Source organism: Sus scrofa, chromosome 18 (assembly GCF_000003025.6).
Source record: "Sus scrofa isolate TJ Tabasco breed Duroc chromosome 18, Sscrofa11.1, whole genome shotgun sequence".
NCBI classification, from domain to species: domain Eukaryota; kingdom Metazoa; phylum Chordata; class Mammalia; order Artiodactyla; family Suidae; genus Sus; species Sus scrofa.
Window position 1 is genome coordinate 11,066,731 of NC_010460.4, and position 26,468 is coordinate 11,093,198.

General features: G+C 40.4%; 1 protein-coding gene across 4 annotated transcripts in view; it reads right to left on the reverse strand.

The window, feature by feature from the left end:
* Positions 1 to 26,468, reverse strand: part of TRIM24 (tripartite motif containing 24) — a 96,545-nt gene that overhangs the window by 11,520 nt on the left and 58,557 nt on the right. For 2 of the 4 annotated variants that reach the window (XM_021079187.1, XM_021079186.1), the window contains 7 exons: positions 25,667 to 25,813; positions 17,568 to 17,685; positions 13,908 to 14,176; positions 9,772 to 9,945; positions 4,304 to 4,477; positions 2,119 to 2,254; positions 375 to 447 (listed from right to left, as the gene is read on the reverse strand). In XM_021079187.1, the coding sequence (XP_020934846.1) occupies positions 375 to 447; positions 2,119 to 2,254; positions 4,304 to 4,477; positions 9,772 to 9,945; positions 13,908 to 14,176; positions 17,568 to 17,685; positions 25,667 to 25,813 (1,091 nt within the window). The remainder of the gene's footprint in view (positions 1 to 374; positions 448 to 2,118; positions 2,255 to 4,303; positions 4,478 to 9,771; positions 9,946 to 13,907; positions 14,177 to 17,567; positions 17,686 to 25,666; positions 25,814 to 26,468) is intronic. The other 2 variants (XM_021079188.1, XM_021079189.1) reach the window with 1 other exon arrangement.

Below are 26,468 nucleotides of genomic sequence, written 5' to 3' on the forward strand. Positions count from 1 at the left end.
AGGTTCAGTCTATGAGTGGTTATGTGAAGCAGTGAGTTAAAATAACATTTCAACAACTGCAATGAATTTATTGTAAAACAAAATCGATGTTCGGTCATTAGAAAAGTCGCAACACCAAAGTTAGCCTAAGATTATTATGTGTTTTCCCGAAGTTTTTATTTGTGGATGTTTCTACACATTGCAGTGTATTACACATACTCATTTGTTTTTTCCTTGCTGTTACGCTAACACCAAACATATTTTCTCATTGTCAACACACACAAGGGTTTCTGTATCTTCACAGATAAAACTGTCCATTCCTTAACCCATTACTTGAGCAATGGCAAGAGAAGACTAGTTACAGACCGTGTGGACTCACGAGTAAGTCAATTTACCTTCCTCGGCTCCCAACACTGGAGGCACTCGGTGAACGTATTGGTGGGTGTACACCTGTCATGGTAACAGGTCCTGAGGAGGAAATCATACAGCTTCATCAAACAAATTCATCAACTATGGAATTCCTACTGAATGTTCTCAGTACTGCACTGAAACTGGAAACATAATGAAAGGACATAAAACAGTAGGGAGCCTAAGTGCCCTTAAACGAGCAGGGCTGTTCAACCTCAACACTACTGACATCTCAGGCTAAATAATTCTGCGATGGGGGGCTGCGTGTGCACCGTGGAAAGTTTAGCAGCACCCCTGGTCTCGACCAGTTATTAGGAGGAGCAGCAGTTGTCCATACTTCGCTGCCAGGCGCGACGATCAAAAACGTCTCCCAGCACTGCTGAATGCGAGAGCAGCCAGAGCAGGGCCGAGTGAGGACACGACCGACAGGAAAGCTACACAGCACAGGAAGGAGGTGGTAGGGGCTGATACCAAAGCAGGCCAAGAAAGCAAGCCACACAGAGGCTGCTAATTAATGGGAGACAGTGAAACAAATATTCCAGCGCCTGACACAGAACCTGAACTGGAAAAATGCAGGCTTTGGGAATAATGCCAAAATGGTTTCCAGAAAAGTCTTGCCAAGTTACACTCCCAACAGTATGTACCGGAGGAGTTTACATCTCATCAATGAGTATTTTTGGTATTTAAGCCTATTTAATAGCAACGAAGTCATCTGACTTTACAATGACTGGTAGTGAGGCGAACCGCCTGGTCTCTTCCTCCTGTTTTACTGGCTGTGTGTATTTCCTTTTTAGGGAATTATCTACTCAGGTGCTTCGGCAACAGCAAATACTTTTCTTATTTATTTGTGTGAACTTATAACACGATTGAGTAGTTTCTCTGCCACATTTTGTCAATCATTTCCTTTGACTTTGTTGATGTATTCTAAATAAATTTCTCCTTTAAAATTCCACAGCTGCTTTATGATGCCTGTGTGGCTGGGCTGGCTGGAGAAATTCTCTTCTTTCCTTATTTGGTCTAAGACATCTAATTTGCAAAGGTCTCCGGGAGAAGCATTAGCCAGAGTGCTTCTCTCCTGGAGGAGAGTTGTGTTAAAAATTCTTAAACACAATTAAATACCAAACAAACCACCAAGAGTGATGGTCACTGGTAAATTTTGAGTCTAAGCAAATTCCATACAGAAAGAGAGGATACAACAGGCAACTTATCAAGAAGAAAAAGTATAATACTTATTTCCTTCTAGGAGGGCTATAATGCCTCTAAGTTTTGTTGAACTGAAAATGTACTGAGGCTTAATCTTTGCTTCCCACTTTGAAAGTGTGCTAATTTTAAAGAGTAACCCAAACTCAGACCCATTTTAAGCATCTGACCAAAAAAAGAGCAGGGGTGGGAGTGTGAATGGAGGATGATTTTTTTTTTTTTGGTCATTTTAGGACCACAACCAAAGCATATGAACATTCCCAGGCCAGGGATCGAAGTGGAGCTGTGGCTGCTGGCTTACATCACAGCCACAGCACCTCAGGATCTGAGCTGCACCTGGGATCTACACCACAGTTCACTGCAACGCTGGATCCTAATTCATTTATCGAGATGAGGGGTGGAACCCGCACCCTCATGGTTACCAGTCAAGTTCGTTAGCACTGAGCCACCATGGGAAGTCCTGATTTTTTTTCCTTATGATAAGTAAAAACTGAAATAAACACTAGTAAAATCAAAAGAGGTCCACTTTACCTGCAAGGCCTGGAGATGGCACTGATGAATTTGGTGACTGGACGGTCCTGTTGGAGGGTGGTCTGGGCTGGCCATGGTCTACACTAGCATCCTTCCTCACTATATTGTCCAGCATGATTGTACTTGAACAGTCAATCTTATAAAAAAATAAATTTTTTCATAGTATCTCACTTTACAAATTAAAAGCTACCTTAAATTTGTAAGAAAACTTCAATAGTTAAATTATGATTAAAAATAATAAAATATGTAAATATCCTGAGCGGGTCTGATGCATAATTTCCCCATAAACAATCTTGAAAAAAAGCTTTCACACATCTTAGTATTTCAACTTAGTAAATATACTAAATATACGGAGGTCATACTATTTCAGAAGTTATAAGCCAGGAGAAAGCAGTATTGTGTGCTACTCACACCCTTAAAAATTAAAATTAAAAACAAAGGTTCCAACTTAAAAACACCTTGGTGAGAAGAGTAGCACGATTTCGCATTTTGTAAATTTCTTTACTGTCTGGCTTAGTAAGAGCCACATGGATTCCTGTATCTGCTTCTGTACTCAATCTACTGAGATGCGTGGTTTTGACTGAAGAATATGAAGGAAATCTGGTCTTACACAGAGTGGACCCTGGGGAACCTCTGGAAAGGTTGTAGGGATCCCCGAGTCCTGGGCCTACACTCTGAGAACTATGCAGTAGGTAGATGAGCCAAGTGCATATATAACCCATTTCCAGAAGACAAATTCACTTAAATACATTACTTGATCCCTTATAGATACCTACTGTAATGTAACACCTCATTCCTAATTGCATGCTGGATAAAACATTGATAAATTTCTACTGAATAAAAAACTTGAATACTTTATTTATTTGGGGTGGGGGGGGGCTTTTTAGGGCTGTACCTGCAGCATATGAAGTTCCCAGGCTAGGGGTCGAATTGGAGCTACAGCTGCCGGCCTACACCACAGACACAGCCACATGGGATCCAAGCCATGTCTGTGATCTACACCACAGCTCGCAGCCATGCCAGATCCTTAACCCCACTGAGCAAGGCCAGGGATCAAACCCTTGTCCTCATGGATACTAGTCGGGTTCGTTAACCACTGAGCCACAACGGGCACTCCCAAAACAGTTTCTTTATTCTGTGATTCACAGGAGGAATCCCAGGTGAGGAAGGCTGGAGAACCATCTGACCTGAGGACCACAATTATTTACCCTCCGGGTGCCTCTTTCAGTTGGTGGAGGAGTTATTTACTTTTAATATTCTTTGGGCAATACCTTGGCCAATACTTTTCAGAAAGTGTAAAAAGTACTAGAATGACTGGATTGGTTAGATCTTAACCTAAGGAAAGTTATTTACATTACGGAGTAATCCTAAAAGCTAAAACAAAAATTACAGGAATGAGACAGAAGTTCTCCTATCACCTATCCGTGAAAAATACATGCACTCTATCCATTTAAAGTATACACGATTATTGAATAAATGAAGTAACTCTGGTAAGGGTAACGATGCAACTTTTGGAAATATCAGTTGATCTCTGTACCTTGAAAAAACAAACTAAATAATAAAATTTTTAAATTTTTTCAAAATTTCATAAGATTTATTAAAGTTTTGAATGTCTGTATGCATGATTACCCGAGCTTACCGAATGAGAGATTAAATCAAGTATCAACTTATGTATATGGATCTGTTTATAGAATGTTATACATTCAGCCTTTGATAAGATTTTTTGAAAAGTCATCCTGACAGGGTCTAGAGAGTAAATATATTTAAGTTAATTATAACAGAAATCAGAGGTAATTTTGCAGGGTTCAGTATAATCTGGCAGAAAGTGTTTGCATTTCTATTACTAAACGTCTCTCCATCCCTTTGATACGTTGCTACATGTTAGCTTCCCTCTCTGCATCAGGTCCTCCTCCCAGTTCTCCTTCCTCCCCTTTCCCAGGTCAGCTCCCACAACCCCTCACCACGACCTTTCATTACAAACACTTTCAGTCCAGTTCCCTGGAAGACATTCTGCAGTATGTTCAAGTGTCAATATTAGTCGTTTTATTTTTCCCTATGTTAAGGATAAAAATAACTTCTAAAAACAAACATATTCAACCTATAATCCAACAAAGCCATGACTTTTACCAAAGTAAAGTTCCCGTAAAATTTTCAAAACAGATTCTTAGTATAAGAATGTACTTACATCTGGAAGAGAAGGAAGATTATAGGGACCCCCCACTGGTGAGCTCAGATCAATCATAGGTGAGCCAAAAGCCTTGCCATCGTATCCGGCTGCACTAGTGATGGTGGGGCTGGAAGGAGTAGAGGACGTGCTGTTGGCAGTCGAGGGGGTGGCCTGCCCACTGCTGATCTGCCACTGCAGAAGCAAGAAGGGAAAGAGAAAAGTTCGCTATCAGTAGGCCTATGACATAAAATGTCTAATCCCCGTTTCTGACACAAAGTAAAAGACACATTTTTGACACACCAAAAGTAAAAGATACAGTCTGCTATTTGATTTCAATTGTCATTTTAAATGGGAAGGGGAGAGAAAACAGGTATATATAATTTCCATTAATCCTGTCCAAAAATAAAAAATAAAAAGCACTGATTTTTACCAGAAGACAATAGTTAGTATAGACCAAAGAACCACAGTACGCTATTTTTAGCCATGCCTGTGGCATGCAAAAGTTCCCTGGCCAGGGACTGAACTTATGGCGTAGCAGTGATGGTGCCAGATCCTTAACCCACTGAACTACCAGGGAACTCCTACGTACTAAATCTTATACATAGTGGAAAATAAATATGAACAACACATACACAGCAACTTCAAGATTAAGATGGAGGACTGAAAACACAAACTTTCTTCTCTCTTTACCTAACACATGTGAAACTTAAAGTGACAGTTGAAGACATCGCTTTAAATAGGCACTGAACCATAAAGACAAAGAAACAGGAGAAGACGGAAAACTCATTTTGGAAGCTGGAGCAAATGCACAAAAAGTAACGAATTAGTCATAGTCAATTTGACAAAGCAGAAACCTAAGCTGGCAGCAGGGAAAACAAGAAAAACAAAATACAGCTCTAAGAGCTTGGGAATTAGAAGCATAAGAAGTAAAACTGGGGCTAAGAAAAGGATCATCTATTGAGAATCTGCTTAAGAAGGATTAAATCTCATGTTCCTTTCCTACTTTCCTTGTAGCTACGTCAAGATAATAAGGACTTTCTTCACCTCCAGAGAAGAAGGCTGGAAGTTTATTCTCTGGGATAGATAAGGGCACCAGGGTCAGTTGAAGGCAGAAGTATTGCACCGACAATGAAAATTAAGACAGCATACACAATAAAAATTAAAAAAAAAAAAAAAAAAAAAGAAAAAAGACTGAATGCCGACTGCCTGCCCACTCTTGTCTCTGGCCTGCTACCAATCTCCCTTCCCCAGCGTCTTCAACGAGTAGTCAGGTCCATCATTTAAGCCATAAAATGGAAGGATCTTTTTTTTTTGTCTTTTGTGTTTTGGGAGGATGCACCCAGGAATATGGAGGTTCCTAGGCGAGGGGTTGAACTAGAGCTACAGCTGCCAGCCTAGGCCACAGCCATAGCGACGCAGGATCCAAGCCTCACCTGGGACCTACACTACACTTCACGGCAATGCCAGATGCTTAACCTACTGAGTGAGGCCAGGGATCGAACCCAGGTCCTCATGGATACTAGTCAGGTTCGTTAAACACTGAGCCATGACTGAACTCCTTAATGGAGGATCTTTTGGCAATCAGACCACTACCTGAAGACGGTGACAATAAGTAACTCATAAACACATCTCGCAGCCCTCATACAGAGCAAGACCTCAGCCATCAAACATTAGCCTCAAACCCTGGCTTTCAGGTTGGCTGGTTGGTTTGTTTTACACTCAATTCTCATACATGAACAGGTAAGTAAGCATCGTCGAACATCTGAGGAGACTTTATCATTATGTTAGAGGCTGAAATCAACACGGCAGGGTAAGACTAGGAAGCTAAAGTAGATAGTCAAGGAAAGCTGCTGTCTACAATTTACGTAAAATAACAGCAAAAGAGAAGAAGGTTTAATTGATGGATGGGTGGATACAAGGGTATATGGATAGTAAGTGAGAAGGCAAGTAAGAGCAATCAGACCCCATAAAGCTTTTTCACTTTACTATGTTTGAAAATTTTCATAATAAAATACGAGGGGAGGAGTGCCTGTTGTGACGCAGCGGAAACGAATCCAACTAGGAACCATGAGGTCATGGGTTTGATCCCTGGCCTCACTCAGTGGGTTAAGGATCCGGCATTGTTGTGAGCTATGGTGTAGGATGCAGATGTGGCTCAGATATGGCATTGCTGTGGTGTAGACCCACGGCTACAGCTCCATTTGACCCCTAGCCTGGGAACCTACATATGCTGTGGGTGTGGCCCTAAAAAGCAAAAAAATAAAATAAAATAAACTACTGAGGGGAAAAAACCAACTAAGAGGTATCTCAAGACTGTGCAGGGGAAAAAAATTCCCAAATACTTTATCACCTAATATTTGGAGTACATAATACCAAGCGACAGTGTCGGAAATATTCTAAATATTCTAACTTTGAGAAATCTAATTCATATGCTCCACTATGTAAAAAACCCTGTGAATATGAATGTCATTTTTACCACCTACCCCTCCACATATCCAGCCATTCTCCTGTCTCTGTCGCTCTCTTTCTCCTTCCCTCCCCAGAATAATCGGTTACAGCTGATGTATATCTTTCCAGTTTTTTCTATGTGTATGAGATTAAAACAAACAAAAAAAAACCCTCACAAAAATCCAAATAATATACTCAAAAAGATCATACGTAGATTACTGCATCCCGCATCCCCCCCTCCCACCTCGCGCCAGGGACAGACTCTGAGCCGCATCTGCAACCTAGGCCATAGCTGCGACAATGCCAGATCCTTAACCCTGGGTCCAGGCTGGGGATGGAACCCCACAGAGCCAAGCCAGATCCCTAACCCCATGGCAACACAGCAAGAACTCCAGATTACTGCATTTTCTTAATACCTAAGAAGCATTTCCACGTTACTCTGCCACTTAAATCCCCCACTCTATTTTCTCATAGTTTGTTCCTTTATTCATTGATGTTTAGAGTTTTGACAAGGAAACAGTACTCAAGTCTATTTTTCGCAGAACCTATGGCATATGGAAGCCACAGGGCCAGAGGCTGAACCTGCACCACAGCCACGACCTAAGCTGCTACAGCGAAAAGGCTGGATTCTTAACCTGCTGGGCCACAACATAACTCGGACTGGGAAACATCTTTTACAGTGTGTCTACCCATTAAAAATACTACACAGGGAAGAGGTAGGTAAACATTTGCGTACCCAGAAGGTGTCAAGTGCTTTCATATAAACTAGCACTAGGTCTCAGCACAACTCTGCAAGGTACTCACTCATTTTAGTTGCGGCAAATGAGATTTAAGAGTGAACTTGTACAGCATAAAGAATAAAATTATTAGGAAGGAGTTCCCATCGTGGCTCAGTGGTTAACGAATCCAACTAGGAACCATGAGGTTGCGGGTCGACCACCGGCCTCGCTCAGTGGGTTAAGGATCCGGTGTTGCCGGGAGGTGTGCTGTAGGTCGCAGTCAAGGCTCGGATCCCGCGTTGCTGTGGCTCTGGCGTAGGCCGGTGGCTACAGCTCCGCTTCGACCCCTAGCCTGGGAACTTCCATATGCCGTGAGAGCGGCCTGAGAAATGGCAAAAAGACAAAAACAAAAACAAAAACAAAATACGACACAAATGAAGTTATCTATAAAACAGAAGTAGACTCACGGACACAGAGAACAGACTTGTGGTTGCTGGGGAGGGGGCACAGAGGCAGTGGGTAGGAGGGTAGGAGTCGGGGGTGGGGGGGATGCAGGAGGGTTGGATTGGGAGTTTGGGATTAGCAGATGCAAACTGTTATATATATGATGGATAAACAACAAAATCCTACTGCGTGGTTAACGAATCCGACTAGGAACTATGAGGTTGTGGTTCATCCCTGCCTTGCTCAGTGGGTTAACGATCGGCGTTGCGTGAGCTGTGGTGTAGGGTGCAGACGCGGCTCGGATCCGCGTTGCTGTGGCTCTGGCGTAGGCCGGTGGCTGCAGCTCCGATTCAACCCTAGCCTGGGAACTCCATATGCGCGGAGCGCCAAGAAATAGCAACAACAAAAAAAAAAAAAAAAAAAAAAAAAAAAAAAAAAAAAAAAATCCTACTGCGTAGCACAGGAACTATATTCAGTATCCGTAGCGAACCACAATGGAAAAGAGTATGAAAAAGAGTATATATAGAAAACATAGGCCAAACACTCTCTGACATAAATGACAGCAACATCTTCTCAGATCCACCTATCAGAGTATTGCCAATAAAAATAAAAATAAACAAATGGGACCTAATCAAACTTCAAAGTTTCTGCACAGCAAAGGAAACCCTAAACAACACAAAAAGACAACCCACAGAATGGGAGAAAATCTTTGCAAGTGAATCGACTGACAAGGGATTCCTCACCAAAATTTATAAACACTTTCTACAGCTCCATACCAAAGAAATAAACAATCCCATCAAAAAATAGGCAGAAGATCTAAACAGACAGTTCTCCAAAGAAGACATACAGATGGCCAAGAAACACATGAAAAGATGTTCAACATCACTCATTATTAGAGACATGCAAATCAAAACCACTCTGAGGTACCACCTTACACCAGCCAGAATGGCCAGCATCCCAAAGTCTACAAACAAGAAGTGCTGGAGAGGGTGTGGAGAAAAAGGAACCCTAGTACACTGTTGGTGGGATTGTCAATTGGTGCAACCACTGTGGAAAGCAGTATGGACATGCCTCAGAAAACGAAACATAGAACTACCACTGGATCCAACAATCCCACTCCTGGGCATCTACCCAGAGAAACCACGACTCGCAAAGATGCATGTACTCCAATGTTCATTGCAGCACTATTTACAATAGCCAAGACATGGAAACAACCTGAATGTCCATCAACAGAGGAGTGGGTCAAGAAGATGTGGTACATACACACAATGGAGTATTACTCAGCCATTAAAAAGAACGAAATACCAGCATTTTTTGCAACATGGATGGACCTAGAAACTATCACGCTAAGTGACGTCAGCCGTACAATGAGACACCAACATCCAATGCTTTCACTGACATGTGGAATCTGAAAAAAGGAGAGACTGAACTTCTTTGCAGAACAGATGCTGACTCATAGACATTGAAAAGCTTATGGTCTCCGGAGGAGACAAGTTTGGGGGGTGGGGGGATGTGCCTGGGCTGTGGGATGGAAATCCTGTGATATCAGATTGTTATGATCATTATACAACTACAGATGTGATAAATTCATTTGAGTAATAAAAAAGAAAAAAAGAAAAAAAAAGAGTATATATATAATAATCACTTTAATGACACTAGAAACTAACACAACACTGTAAATCAACCGTACTTCAGTTAAAAAAGATAATTTCTCTTAGCTTTGTCTCTACAGGATGACCTATAATAAACTTTTGTAACTCATGTTTATTTTAACAAGTTTTTGTCTTCCTCCACAATCAATGATCTATTCATAAATTCGATGTGATCTGGACGTAGAGAAGCAGAACAAGCAGCTGAGGGGAAGGCCGTCTGTACCTGTTTTATGGCTTGCTGCGCCAAGAACGCCATCTGCAGGGGGTTGGGCTTTATGGCTTGTCGGGGCATACTCTGGTTTGGAGGGTATCTTAGCTGTTGAGGATGAGGAGGAAGAACTGGTCCATTGGATTTGGGGCTGTGATTCTGAAAATTTATCAAACGTGGAGGGGGTTGCTGTAAAAAAAGAAATGAAACCAATTCAGTGACAATCATCTCCTGAAAGAAAAATTACAGAGAACTCAACTTTTATAGAACAATAGCAACTCTGTCACAGGTGAATCATTTATGAATATTACAACAAGTATATGGGGGGGGAACAGCCTTCCAGAATGTGTACAAGCAATTTAAAACAAAGAAGTTTCATTAGGAAAGAGCCTTAAGAGAGAATTTTCCAACTTTAAGTAGGTTACACTACGACTAGATCTAGGCCACACTGGCAAGTACGAAAAGCTTGTCTTTGGTATTGTTCTAAGTCCCTGATTATAATCTTTTGCAAACAACTGCCCTCTGCAAACCTCATAAAGTAACACGGTAGCAGAATAATAATTGCTAGCATTTATGGAGTAGTTATTACATGTTAGGTACCATTTTAAGTGCTTTACATGTGTTAACTTATTTAATCTTTACAGCAATCCTCTGAGGTAGGAATTCTCTCTGTTTTGTAGGAAAAAAAACTGCAGAGAATTTAAATAACTTGTCTAAGACTAACAAAGACAGGAAGGAATGCAACTAAGATTTGAACTCAAGTACGCTAGCTCCAAGGTCTGCACTCTAAGCAAAACATTAATAATGAAAACAGATGATATTAACAACATTTAAAACCTACTGAATTTTAGATCTCCTTCAGATCCAAGTGTATGCCAGGCATGGAGATCAGCCTGTGTTACATGTGTTATCTCATGATTACCCTCCCCTCATTTTACACATCAGAACACTAACATTAAAAGGCTTGGATAACTTGAAAAAAAGCATAGCTCATAAAAGGCAGTGCTGAGGCTTTAATTCAAAACCAGTCTTGCCATTTCATTACCAAAACGTGTTCTGGGACTTAGCCAGGGGTACTAATTACAGCTCGGAGGAAGAGTTTTGCGCACAAAGAAAACAGATTTTCAAAGGAAACCCTTCAAATGGGGAGATTACAGGATAGGGCACGGGCTGGGAAGGAGAGCCTAGTTTGTTCACAAAATGCCAGTCCTAGAAATTGAGACCAGTGTTCTAGGAAAAAAGTAACCTCACACGACAGTCTCATCTTAACTATCCAATTCTCTCTAAGGCTGGCAACTTACTCAAGGTAAATACTAATTTTCGGGCTATCTCACTGAATAACAGGGTTAGAACTTTTCAGACAGGGAACTGTCAAAGCCCACATTCGAAAGGAGACCAACAAATGTGGAATTTATAAGGCTGAAGTACTAACACCTTCAACTTTGACACTGTGAGGGCAGACAGCTAAAAAGTATAGCCCTGCCCTCTTTTTTTTTCTTTTCCTTCTCCCATTTTTGGAATTTACTCCCCTTCTGGGTCAACTGCAAACTCGCTGGCACTGGGTTCACCCTCAGTAACTTTTAAGAGTGGCCAGCAATTGGTTCTATACATAGTGAAGAGTAGATTTAAACACTATTTCAAGAACAAAGGAAATTATGTGGGTGAAGAATATCAAAATATTACAAAAAAATAGAGAAAATGTATAAGCCTGAAGGAGTCTTTGAAGTTTACCTGTGTTCTATGGACAGATGTGAGCATACCCACAATGAAGCACACATACACTCCTGCTTATAGACTGCTATTTTCCCACAAGTATATGCAAATAAACTGTTAGAAAACTAAGAACACAGGTGGGCAGGGCAGTGTAAAAGTTTATAGAAGAGAGAAAATTGATGAATGGAACATGTAGAGAAGTAATCAGGCAGAGGGAAGTCAAAATGAGAGATGAGAGGGTCCGAGAGCCATTAGAGGAGAAAGAAAAAGAGCAGTGTGTGGGCTAACGACCCAAAGATGAGAAAATTACTTTACAGCTGACTCTTGAACAACTCGGGGTTTGAACCTCATGGGTCCACTCAGACAATGATATTTCCCAATGGTAAATACTTCGTACCCCATAATCCTTGGCTGGTTGAATCCTCAGATGCAAAACAGTGGACGGGCAGAGCCAACTCTAAGTTACACGTGGATTTTTTTTCTTTTTCTTTTTCTAAGGCTGGGATCAAGCCCACATTTTCATAGACACAATACTGTGTTTTTAACCCACCGGGCCACAATGGGAACTCCTACATGTAGATTTTCAACGGTATGGAGGATTAGCACCCTTAAACCCTGTACTGCTCAAGGGTCAACTCTATTTTTAAGTGGGAAAATTAGGCTGTATAATAATAAAGATTGTACATTTTATATATATCTTACACAGCAAAAGCAAATATCCGAGATAAGCAAGCTAAAGGCTCAATCCAGGTCTGTTTTGTCATTGTTTTAAAGAACTATCTATGAGAATGTGACCAGGTCACATACAGTATCTATTTACTGCCTCACTTCTTCACCTCTTAGTGAAAAGGGAATTAATACAAATGATGGATTTATTCTATTTCAGATTAATAAAGTGTTAAATAAAAATCACTTTGCCATCTCTCACACACTTAAGTATTAATCATACAAATGCTTAGCACTAGATACTCCACAAGTAATTATTTTCTCTCTTTTCCTCTTCACATTTATCTTCAGAACAATTTTTGCTCTCTGCAGTTTATCTGCAATATGTCACTCTGCAGTCTGCAGAGACAGTGACAAAATTATTCCTCAATGTTCTTAACAAAATCTCAAGTCTGCCAGTTGATTCCTGGTATCTAAAGCATACAATTATTTTCCCATGGAACACTCACCAAAGACCTGTCAAATTGGTTGTTATTTACTTCCTTTAAAAACCTGGGTTAAAACAAAGTTCGAGAGGAATGATCAACTGATCACACTAATATTCTCCTGGATTTGACAAGCTTTCTTCATCAATTACAGAGCCATAAACCTCAAACGCATGGCCTCAGGTCCTCTTAGAAGCAACTCAAAAAAGAGGATCTACACAGACCCATGACTTTTATTCAGGGCCCAAGAAAGAGTCTGTCCTTCGATGATCACCTCTTTGTTTTGTAAAAATGCTACACAAACATTATTGTGCCATTTAACTGCTTTTTTAAAGAACCACACTGTACACTCCTCTTAGTGCTAATATTAGTGCTAATACATATCTTATATCTTATCAAATACAGATAGTACTCCTGTTTCTTTTTGTCTGGTTGACAAAAAATTGAGATGAGTGTTGTTCTCAAGCAAATTGAGGGAATTCTTAGCCTGGTCCCGCATACTTTATTTGAATCTTATTTAAAAAAAAAAAAATCACTGTGCCATTTCATTTGTGTCATTTACTATAAATCAGTTCAAATCCTTCTAGGAAATAGGGAAAATACAAAATAAATAAAAGTAACAGAAAATATTAATTTGAATTTGTGTAAGTTAAGACATTCTACTCTGTATTAAACCATTTAGTAATCTGAGCAGGACAGTTACACTACTTAAAGTTAAAAACCTTTTATCTTCAAAAACGAAATTGAAAATTAACAGAATATTTCATATCTAGTAAAAATGAGAATGGTTCATGGAGTATTTGCTCAGAAATAAGGTCTGAAAAAGACAGACTTCTAGAAAACCACACCCTTGCACTTCTCTATTTCATCTTGCCCTAGATTCCAACATGCAACGTGCTTTTCTAAACACTGCATCCCCACTCACAACAGACGTCTAAAGTGTTAGTCATTCTGATGCACTAATCTAAGAAGTATGACTTATAGGTACGCGACTTTTCCAATCAATTGTAAGCATGGGTTATTTAGGAATGCAATTATTTATCCTCTGTTATAATTTGAAGATGATGAAGCTCAGATAGAACAGAGGTTCTAGCTAAATACACCATTAAGTTCTTTTTGAGAAGGGCTAAAAACTAGGAATGAAATCAGGGGTCCTTAATGGGATAAAATCTTATAAATTCATTATATTTATATCACGGATGAAGGATGCCTTGGTTATTTTAAGAGCTGCTGAATACAACTGTACTATAATTATCTAAGTTAGGACAGGCCTGCTTCCAAATTTACCTGATGAGAGATGGAAGGTTGCTGGATGGGCCCCTGCATTCTAGGGTTTGGTAAACCCACAGGTGCTGGCCTCCGTTGCACCTGTTGCCTCTGAGCCATTACCTGTTGCTGCATATGCTGGAGTCGTAACTGAGCTAGGCTGATCTGTGTTGGAAACTTGGATAACTGGTTTGAAGATAAACCACCTGGTGGCTGTGAATTCTGTTCCACGACAGGATTCTGCTTAGGCATTTGTGGTTGACTCTCTTTGTCTTCGATTACTAAAGAACCTAATTAAAGAGAAGAGGTTAAGTTCTAAAGATTTTCTGACAGTGAAATACTGCATTTTGTAAGACTATTGTTGCTGATCTTCAGAATTGCCACAAGGAGCCTTTTTGTCTCAGGAACCCTTTACACTCTTAAAAATTGGAGCCCCAAAGAGCTTTTGTTTATATAGGTTCTATTGAACAAAACTTACCACATTCAAAACTGAAATAAATAAAAACATTTTTACTCACTAATTCATTTAAAGATGATGACCCCAAATAAGATATTTTTATGAAAACTTATTTTCAAAAAAATTTAGTGAGGGATGGCATTATTTCACGTTTTTGGCCATCTTTTAACTGTCTGGCTTACTATCTGAATTCACATATCTGTTTCTGTATTACCTGTCATAATACACTGTTTAGGTTTAAATACATGAAGCAAACCCAGACACACATGATGTGCACTTGGAAAAGGGAGGCTGCCATCCCTGAAGGAGTGTCAGACGTACTCTGAGAACTGCTGCTGGATATCAAAACAAACAAGCAAAAACGACACTGGCTCGAAAAACAATACATCAAAGCATTCCGGATTTAGTATCTCTCATGTTCTTCACACCTTCCCAGTGCACACCAAGTTAGTTCTCTGGTAAAGAATATTCTGGCTTAAAACTACATTGTTAGAGTTCAAAGCTACCTCGAACAGGTCTGCTCCAAGCACAATATAAAGCTTGCTTCTCTAACAGCAGAGACTCAATTAAATATTTCTGATCTACTGAGCATATGCATCCTAAAAATATGGTTATCACTCATTAAGCACTTACTATGTATTAGATACTAGGACAGTAGGTCTATGCATATTATTTAAGTTCTTTGTACAGATAAGGCATCCAAGTTTCAGAGAGACTGAACAACTTACCATGCAGTACAGGACACTGTTTTATAAATTTCTCACAAACAGGAAATGCTGTTTTTACTCTGGTTTTGCTGATGTAGATCTGTCTAAAACTACACCCATTTTTCTGTGTAGTCATACATACTCTTACTTTTACCTATGTCTACATCATGCAGTCTACATTTTAAATAATATATTTGTAAGTACATGTAACTCTACATGACAACTATGTGGCTATGTAACTGCGTCACGAGACATGTTTCTATAATATTTTCTTAGCCTCTTTGCTGAAAACTCCATCTTGTCCTGCTTTACTTTATCCCATCTTCCTGCTTGAAAAACAGTCACAGTGATGGTAAATGACTTAAGCTTAAGAACAAAGACCTAAAGGCATAAGTTATTCACAGGGTCAGCTGAATGAGGACATAATGTGTTGATCTAGGCACGCTGGACCTGTGCAGACTGGCACGCCATTTGCACAAGCATGATATGTCCTGTAAGAAATAAGAGAAAGAGGAACCTCATGGCCAAGTGGTTTGTGAGCAGTCGGTCGTTAGCAGAATGTGCATTAGCCAAGAGAACCAAGGTGCAAACCTAGGCACGCAGGGTTGCGGCAAATAGGCATGCCCTTACGGAAGCACAGTGAGGATTCTCTGGAATGCTATGTATGCACAGACAGCTCACTCAAATGCTAATGATGGTTATGTGCCTAAAGGTCAGAGTATACGCTTAACCTTCTACCAGCTAAGTGACTTTTAAAATAATAAAAGAACGTATAAAATAATAAAAAAAAAAAACCCCTATATCCTCCACCCATAGCCCCCTCCTCACTTGAAGGCATCCTCCAGAGCACACTAAGAGCACTGTGGTTTCTTGAGGCGGGGCTCTTGGTCCCTGAGACCTTGAGACCCCCGGTTCCCACATTTACTTAAGATAAATGTCTCTGTGTCTTGTTTTATGTTAACTTTTTTCCTTAAGTCTCACAGTACCCGATCTTCAGCCCCATCCTGCTGAGCTGGTCTCGGCAACTGTGACAGGTTCTTGATATAGCACCATGTATGGGGAGGGTGGGGGAGGCTAATAGACAGTTACCTAAACACATTAAGACGCTTTTTTTTCCAGTTACGTAGCCAACAGTGTGTTACTCCAGCTGCCCGCTATGTGTAAAACAATCAATAGATATATACTCCTAAAGTGAGCTGCAGGAGTCACCTGATCACCCTTCCTTCAAAGGGCCACCTTATGTTACCATTCTTTTTTGTGCCTTCCTTGCACAGATGACATTTGTGTAAGCCTATTTCTTCCTTTCTTGAGGTGTTCTGAGAGCACTGCCACTTTCCAGCCATTTCTTCCTTTCTGACCAGTCTCTAACTTAGGAAATGAGAAAGAACCATCTTTGATGATTTTGAACCAATGTAAATGAGACCAAAAACTGTCATCAAAGAGAATATTAATATTGGTGGTTGGTGAAGACCACACAGAGAAAAAAAGAAGATACACAGAAATCTTAAATTTCTGTTTCTATATTTTCCTGTGAGAAATGTAAAAAGGAGGCAAATCCTGAAAACTTTTTCTCCTGGCACATAAGGTGACAAGAGAGCTAAGTTAATAAGCTTCTCTGGGCTGCCTGCAGAGGAGATACATGATGTCACCAAGAGGTAACATAATGAGTCTCCCTTTGTCGTAAGTCAGTGGGCTCGGACTTAAAGTGTGGGCGCTTATCTGCATGCAAGTTACCCTTCAATTAGGAAGTTAAAACTTAATTATTACATCAAAGGCAAAAGAAAACAATGAGAAGTCTTCCCTAGCAAGATAAAGCCAATGAAACATGAGGTGCCTGAGGACTGGGTTTCAAGAATAAATAAGCCAATAAATACATAGAAAATACTATTTTAACAGAAAACATCCTAAATATAAAAGAATGGCAGTTAACAAGTCAAGAGCTTTATCAACCACACTGATAAACATATAATTTAACAGTATCTGGGGGGGGGGAACCTCCTAAATCCAGGAGATCATATGAGTCAATACAAAGGATGTTCCATATAATCCACATCTCACACCTGTGTTTATATTCATTCATGTGTCACACATGTACACACACTAAGGAAATACTTGTAAAAATTCAGTATCTTTAAAACAAGGTAACAAAAATACTTTGGGGGTGGAAAGGAATACGTTTGTAATAACCTCATAATCATTAAGAGTTCCAGAAACACGAATTCCCATCGTGGTGGCACAGCGGAAACAAATCTGACTAGGAACCATGAGGTTGCGGGTTCCATCCCTGGCCTCGCTCAGTGGGTTAAGGACCCTGCGTTGCCATGTGCTGTGGTGTAGGTCGCAGATGTGGCTTGGATCCTGCATTGCTATGGCTGTGGTATGAGGGCCAGCAGCTGTAGCTCTGTTTGGACCCCTCACCTGGGAACCTCCATATGCTGCGGGTGCAGCCCTAAAAAGCAAAAAAAAAAAGGTTTTAGAAACAAGTGCCGCTTTGAGAAAACGTACATAATGGCCTACCTAGATTGATAATATTTTGAGCCCAGAAACTAGGATCACAGTGAAACTGGATGGTATTGTTGGTCACTGGGGAAGCATCACACCTTGCTCGAAGGAGATGCCGTAACCGGTATGTAATCTAGAAGAAAGGAGAGAGACAACTAAACATCAAAATCTTTATTAGGCAAATAATTTATGAAGTTCCCAATAAACACACATGTATGACAACACAAAAGGAGCAATCTTTATATATACATATAAAACAAAAAGTCGACATAAACCAGAAGTTTTGAGGTATAACTCAGTGGGTTATACTATTGAATCAAAACTGAAAACTATCTTGAAGTTATTTGAATTTCTGAAAGTTCACAGAAACACCAATCAAATATCTGTAAAATAAATTTTTATATATTCTACTCTTTTGATTTTTTTTTTTTTAATTTTTTTTAGGGCTGCACCTGGGGCATATGGAAATTCCCAGGCTAGGGGTTGAATTGGAGCTGCAGCTGCAGGCCTATGCCATAGCCACAGCAACTCAGGATCCAAGCCACATCCAAGAGCTACACCACAGCAACACTGGATCTTTAACCCACTGAACCAGGCGAGGGATCGAAACCACATCCTCGTGGATGCTACTCGCGTTAGTTACTGCTGAGCCACATCGCCTACTCTTATTTTTTTATAATGTATTCTTCCAAAGGATTCAGAATTTAGATTGGTGGCCAATAAACTGCAAAAAACAGAAACTGATCTCTGCTCAGGAATCATGAGCACAGCCCACCACAGGCCTGCCAGTGGGATGGCCCTCCTCGTCCCTATGCTTCGACACAGCACCCGCCCTTCCGCACTGCAGTCCTCAGTGACTACTCAGTCATTCTCCCTCAGCCCTTCATGAGCTCAGCTCCTGGCTCACTTATCACCATCGCCAAACTCCTCCTGTCCCAATTCTTGATGATTTTAATATCCAACTAGATGATTTTTCTTTCCACTTACTGCCTCCAGTGCCCAGATACCAATAATCCTGCAAACCCTGAAGGTCCTATAGACCTGTCCTTACCCTATCCCTCAATCCCTCCTTATCCAGCTTCGAGCCCAGGGCCAGTCCTCACCATCTTTTCCTTGCTTCTAACACGTCTTTCTCTATCCCATCAAATTATACACACTCCCTTCCCTCTCCCCAACATTATCCCCCAAACACCACTGGGACAAATATAACATCTGACTGATTGTAATTATACTGATGAAGGTACTGACTGATCAAACTTCAAACCGAGGCAGGCTCCTAAGACAGGCTATCATGACTTTCCTCTGGTCCTTCACGGCCCGACTGTCCTAAATGACTGTTTGAAACCAACTTCCACTTTTCCAATCTCCAGCATCTCTTCCCCCACCCCCATGTTAGCTGACGGTCCTGCTTCCTCTTCAATGGAAAAAAGGGAACAATAAGGACCCTCCATCAACTTCCATCAACTTCCATCACCTACCAGTAAATGCTATGCTTCCCTACCGTTATGGATTAAGTGGCCATGCTTCTAGCCAGAGCCAGGCCTTGCACCTGCCCAACAGGGCTCGATACCTCTTGGCGACTCAAAGACATTACTAAGCAATTTTCTCCCTTCTCCTGGATCATCAAGCCTTCCATCTTACTCAATCAGTACCACCAACACATCAACATGTTTTAACTTTTCCCATCTTAAAAACAAAGCTTGGCTGCTTTTCTCCCATCATCAACTGCCCCTTTTTTCTGCTCTGCTTTATGCTTAAACTCTTCCAAAGACTTCATCTGCATTTACTGTCCCCCATTCCTCTCCTCCCATTCTTTTCTGAAACCACTCCTTTCAAGTACTTTTCACCTGAGTGGTCACGTGGCCCTCATGGAAACGTTTTCCTCTCATAGCTGCTCCCTTACTTCACCAGCTGCCACTTTCTAAGGCCGCTGAGAAGAGATCTGGGCTCCGCTGTACCACCTCTGTCTCACTGTTGGTTCCTTCTCTTCCACACCAGGACTGACCCCAGGGCTCAGTCTTTCAACTGCCTGTTCTCTTTTCTCCTATACGCATATACCTTTAGTGACTTCATCCAGTCGCATAATTAGATGACTCTTAAATTTATATCTCACGCCTGGGCCCCTCCTTGAACTTGCACTTCCAAAGGCATGCTCCACGTCTCTCCCAGGAGGCTCACGGGCACCTCAAATTTACCATGTCCAGAAGGGAACTCGTCTTGATCCTTCTCAAGGCTACCTGTCCTATGGTCTTCCCCATCGCAATTACTGGCAAGACTGTTTCTCCTACTGCCTAGTTAGTCCTTGGTTCCTTTCTTTTCCTCATACCCTACATTCCACCTGTCAGCAAATCCTGTTGACCCCATTATTAAAAGATACAGATAATCCTACCAATTCTACCAACATAATAAACTCTACTGTTACCACCCTGGAAAAGCCACCTCACTGCAGCAAGTCTAACTGGTTTCCCTTATTTCTCCCCTGCTTTTAAATACCTACAATTTATTCTCACCAGCCAAATAACTATGTTAAAACATAGGCCATACTGTTACTCCTCTCAAGTCCCTCTAATGGTTTCCCATGACACTCAGATTAAGAACCCAAGTCCCAATAAGAACGAAAGGCCTGAGCTATCTGGTTTCCGAGTACTTCCGCTAACTCACCCTACAGTCCGCTCATTCACTGTGTTCCAGCCTCTAAGGCCTCTTTGCTATCCAGATCACAAATAAATCTCACTCCAGTCTTTGCACTTGCTGTGTGTACTTGGGCTCTGTCTGAATTCTCTCCCTGAGTATCTGCATGGCTTGCTTCCTCACTTTCTCCAGGTGTTTGCTCAAATTCATTACTTTCTCCTATATAACTGATCACTACTTTGCAAAGAGGTCTTCATCAATGCTCCACCCACCATCCACTGCTAACTGCTTTTGAATTTCCTCTATGACAAGAAATGTGCTTAATTTCACTATTCTTTCTACACTTAATTGCATTCTGACATACACTTTTTCACTTTTTTGTCATTTACTTATTTATATCATCAGAGACTCATGTATTCCTACTTAATTCAACATGTTTTAATCCGTTATTATTTTTATTTAGTTTGAGCCTCAAATTTGTGGATCTGCCTAGGGAAGCCCCTTGAGGCTAGGGGATCCTAGTCCTTGCCACATGTCCCCATCATTACTCTGGTACAAGATGTTCTGAGTACAACTTGCATGTCCCGTCACTTTGCCTGCTATTTAGAAACCAAGATGGAAGGACAGTGGACTCACTGCTTTGGGGTGTAGCCCACGAATATATATACACATATAGATACATATGTATACACTGATAACTAATTCAAGATCTCTCTGTGTACATACATAAAATTCTGAGATCAGAGTTGTATTTCCAATTCCAATCCAACACATCCTAGGGCTCTTCATACTGCCCTGCCTCCCCCGCCCCCGCCGCATCTTTCTAAGGATCTTCTTCAGTAGCAGATAACGTGGCTGCCATTACTCTCAATATATTTACTTACTTGCTCAGGCCATTTACGAAGTTGCTAATAGAACCAAAATCCAAATGACACTGGCTGTCTCTGCTTCCCACCTTGGTGTTCCCCACGCACCTCTTGAGAACTGTGGCTGCTGCTCTTGCTCCTCTCCGTGGTCCCCTGACCCTCTTCACCACCCTGGGTCCTCACAGTCATGGTTTTAACGCCTCCATGTCAGGAAGGGGAATTGCTTGGTTATTTTTATTTAAAAAATGTTCTTCCCTCCTTTAGACACATTACACTGACTTAGTACTTTGAATAGCGTATGATGTTTAGCGTAGAAATTGAATAACAGGAGTTCTCGTTGAGGCTCAGTTGGTTAAGAACTTGACAGTGTCTGTGAGGATCTGGGTTCAACCGCTGGCCTCGCTCACTGGGATCTGGTGTTGCTGCAAGCTGTGGCTTCGATCCAGCACTGCTGTAGCTGTGGCATGGGCCGGCAGCTGCAGCTCTAATTTGACCCTTTGCCCAGGAATTTCCATGTGCCACAGATGTGTCCTTAAAAAAAAAAAAAAAAAATTTCAAAATTAATAGTAAAGCTTTCTCTCAAATAAACTAACAAAATGAACATTAAGTCAGAAAAGTAAGTATTTCCTTAAAAGGAAATTAAAAAAAAAAAAAAAGAGAGAGAAACTTGAGGTAAATCACTTGCACACACTTTTTTTCCCCTTGAGGTACTACGCAGTAAATTCTTTCTTTTGCTGATGAGACAATAGAAGACATAGAATTTATATTTATAACTCAGATCTATTTGCTAATTAAATTGTGACAAGGTGTGAAAGTAATACCAAATTTGGCTAAATTCTGCTCCTTATCTTAAGTGGCATTATTTTCTTCCGCTATACTTTTACTGCCATTCCACGTCAGATATAAAGACCTTTCTTGTCGAATTCTTTTATTACCCACCTCAAATGTAAACTATTATATTTATCAAAACTCTTGATGCACATTTTAGATACTTCTGAGGCAGTTAAGCTAGTGTAAAGGGTAAATAATGGTTCATTAAATATACATGTTGATCAGAGTTCACGTCATGGTGCAGCAGCAACAAATCCAACTAGGAACCATGAGGTTGTGAATTCAATCCCTGGCCTTGCTCAGCAGGTTAAGGACCCAGCGTTGCTGTGAACCGTGCTGTAGGTCTCAGACATGGCTCAGATCCCACGTTGCTGTGGCTGTGGTATAGGCCGACAACTGTAGCCCCAATTCGATCCCTAGCCTGGGAACCTCCGCATGCTGCGGGTGCAGCCCTAAAAAGCAAAAAGAGAACAAAAAACAGAAGTTGATCCCTTCAAGTGTATCTAAACTTAAAACTCAGGGTTCACGCTAAAAACTGCTACTGTTCAAACAGCAAAAGGCAAATTTTTTAAAATCTCAAAGATGTCAGTCAAAATAGCTCTTGCGATAGCAATCATCTATATAGTCTCCTTTCTACTGAAGTTAAATTAAAAAAAAATTATTACTTGAGTTTCCAATCCTATAAAATTTAACATAAAGTTCTGTCTGTATTTATAGCTTCTGAAAGCAGATATTATCTGGTACCTATTAATTCACCATCGACTTTTTTTTTTTTTTTTTTTTTAAGGGCCACGCCATCGGCATATGGAGGTTCCCAGGCTAGGGGTTGAATTGGAGCTGTAGCTGCCGGCCTACACCACAGCCACAACAATGCAGGCTCCTTAGGCCACTGAATGAGGCCAGGGGTTGAACCCGTGTCACAGATGCGGCTCGGATCCCACAATGTTAGGGCTGTGGCATAAGCAGGCAGCTGTGGCTCCGATTCGACCCCTACCCTGGGAACCTCCATATGCTGCAGCTGTGGCCCTAGAAAAAAACCAAAAAAAAAAAGATAAAATGTGTAAATGTAATAATAATAGCAACAGTAGTAATCAGTAATAGTATAAAGTATATATGCCTAAGGGCTTTCTGAACCCAGAGAAGGGTAATCCAGCCCAGTCTTGGTCATGGAAAGCTGCCAAAGGAAAGCAAGGCAAATCTAAACTGAAGCTGGTAGTCTCTAAAAAGATGAGCACTAATTACTCAGGAGAAAGAAAAGGCATTCTAAGAAACAGTACCCAGGCAAGAGGGTATGCTATACTCTGAGCCCTGAGGACTCAAAGTAAGGAACTGGCAAAGAGACATTCAGGAAACAAAGATGGTCTTTGAAGATTAATTATATGGGAGGGGGTGGGGGAAAGGGAGTGAAAAAAATAGTGGAATTCTATTTTTCCTACTTTTATTTTAACAAGTTTCCTAATCACTAGTGTTGTAGAAGTATCTATTGCTAGTAAAAGAGAGTAACTGGCAATATTTCTTGCCCTCCAAAATTACATATGGATAACCTCAATGCTTAACAGATGACAGAAGAATCCTAAGGAAATACTGGGAAACGTTTTAAAATATATTTGAAGCTGGACTTCTGAATGGATTCTGCAATTCCAGTGGGTTTGGTTTTTTACTGACTATAATTCCTATAGCAAAAAATGAACTAAGAATTGCAAACTAAGCTTGAAGTTTCAGGCTGACAAGGCATTCCTTTTTATTTTTTATTTTTAACTTTTTTGTCTTTTTGTCCTTTTCGGGCCCACACCCGTGGCCTATGGAGGTTTCCAGGCTAGGGGTCGAATCGGAGCTGCAGCTGCTGACCTACACCACAGCCACAGCAACACCGGATCCTTAACCCACTGACTGAGGCCAGGGATCGAATCCGAAACCTGATGGTTCCTAGTAGAATGTTTCCGCTGTGCCACAATGGGAACTCCAAGGCATTCCTTTTTAATTTTTAAGCATATAAAGGCCATTCTTTAAGAAATGACCTGAATAAACATGGCTACATTTACTAAGTGTAAAAGCTCTAATGGATAGTTGTATAATTCAGTGACGTTCAAATGGTCTACTGTTGGAAATCCTTCTCAATGTTTAAAAGTGATCAAAGCCTCAACTCCAGTAAATTATTTTACTAGTTACATCTGAAACTAGTGATGTTCAAAGGCCTGTGCAAAGGTTCCATAGGCTTTGAAAATTTTTTAAAAACCCTGACTGAGTCAATTAGGAATTGGGTAATATTGGCTCCTTGTGATTCACTATGCCTATTTTTGCCCACGTATAACATGGAGGATAATCTCTCTCTATTTTAAGAGATCACTGTGCAAAATAAGTAATCCCATCTTCTATTTTTGTTTTCTGCATATTACAATCACAAACAAAATCACAGAATGAAATTAAGAGAAGCAAATTCTTAAACGATAAGGAGAGCGAATATCTAGTTGTGTGAATATGCTTTCTTACACATACAAACAAAAATATTATGGGTCTACTTGAAAACAACAATTATCTTACTTTCTCCATTTATCCCTTTTTTTGTTTGACTTACAGGAAAATAAAAGAAACAGAGACAGTATGTACTATATAGAGGCTATTTTTCACTACATCAACAAAGCAATAAAAAGGAAGAAAAAGAAAAAAAGACTCAAGATTGAGAGACTACATCATTGATAATAAGAAAGAAAAATCGTGAGAATTGAATACAATGTATGATTTTGCATAGTTTTAGAAATAGTTACACACCATTTTCTAATAAGTTACTCAATATTTCAACCTAGCTTTAAAAAAGTTTATCCCAATAGAGTCCATTTCCTTATTTCAAAAGGATCATAGAAAATCCCGTCCATAAAGCAGAGTGAGTGAACCGAAAACAGATTTGCATGTCACAATTTGATTTCAAATGTAAATCTCTGTGGACTCTTTAATAAAACATATGTTTTATTAAGGTTTTTAAGAATGTGTATATGGTGTGACTCCATGTCTAAATGTCTCCTAGACCCTTGCTACTAAAGGCATGGTCTACAGACCAGCAGCATTAGCATCACGGGGGAGCCTGTCAGAACTACAGAATCTGGCACCATTCCACAGTTAATGAACCAGAATCCTCAGGTGATTAGTACGCAGTGATCGTATTTTCAGTAGCAAGGCTCTAGACTATTCTCAAGATGGTTCATCAAATCAGAGCCACTTTTCTGGAGCAAAAGGGGTTGAAATATCCAGTGTCATCCATCACTGACAGAGTAAACAACGCATTGTCAACAAGAGGAACACAGCCACTGAGCTCAGGTGGCCAAGCTGGAATTCTGAGTGGACTTAGGCATGTTACTTAACTCTGTGCCTTGGTCTCATTATTCACAGAATGGAGATGCATAGGTATACCTATCTCAAAAAAATGATGTCAATATTTAAACGAACAATTACGTGGAAATGCTTAGAATTAGTGCCTGGCACACGACAGGCGATCAGGAAATGTTCACTATTATCATTACTGTTAGTATTAAATTCACTTCTCACTAAGACAGAGAAAACTTGGAAGAGTGAGATGGTAGATTAAAATGGAAGTTACACCTAAATCACAGTAGTTTAAAATAAGATTTTAAAAAAAGAATCAATATACTTTGATCAATTAAAATTAGTAATAGGTAAAAAGCATTTAATTACAAGCAGATTAACAAAGACTTGAATTTTCAGCATTTTAAAAACTGCACTGTTTCTCTCTGTTTTGAGAGTATGTTAAACGCTACACTTAGATTATCTTACCAGTCGCTTGCTATAAAGTAACGCTGTACTGCTGCCACTGGAAACTGCCCATTTGGAAAAATGCATGACATGTTCCAACTGTTTGGAAAGTCCAGCCACTTCCTGCTGCTGTTGCATAAGTTTCATTCGATGATCCTTTGCAAGACTCTGAAAAGAAAATCATTTCAAAATTAGTTGTGCATGTAACATACATTAACAGTCATTTTCAGATTACTCAATTAGAATAACCACTACCTCTAGGTACCCAAGAGAGAGAAACCTAACATACCCTTAGTGTTTTTATCCCTTGGTACAAAGGAGCACTCTTGCTATTGCAAAAAACCATGTCCCCAACTGCCACAGCCACCATCAACGCCATGGCTGCCTCTGCTGCCCACCTCTTCCTCCCAAAGCTCTTGTTCTGGCTTTACACATTCCGGGATTTAAGTTTCTGTTCATACCTCTTCCAGTAACCAAGAAGGTACAAAACTGTGCATTAGCTGTAATACAGTAAATGCCTATGAAATTCAAAACTCCACAAATGAAATAGGGGTACCATCTGACAATCTAGTAAACTTATCAGATCACACAATTTACTCCATCATTCGATTCTCCCTTTGAGGCATTCTAATCCTCGTTGCAACTAGTTCGGGTCCAGTCACGCCATGACAACATTTGCACTTCTGATGTAGAAAAGAGGAGGGGTATAATTTTCGCCTATTGAAAATCACCATGGGAACCCACTGATTTAACAACCAATGACACCCATGAACTCTAAGAAAAGCTACAGAAAATCAGACTCTAGAATTTCACTAAGGGAATT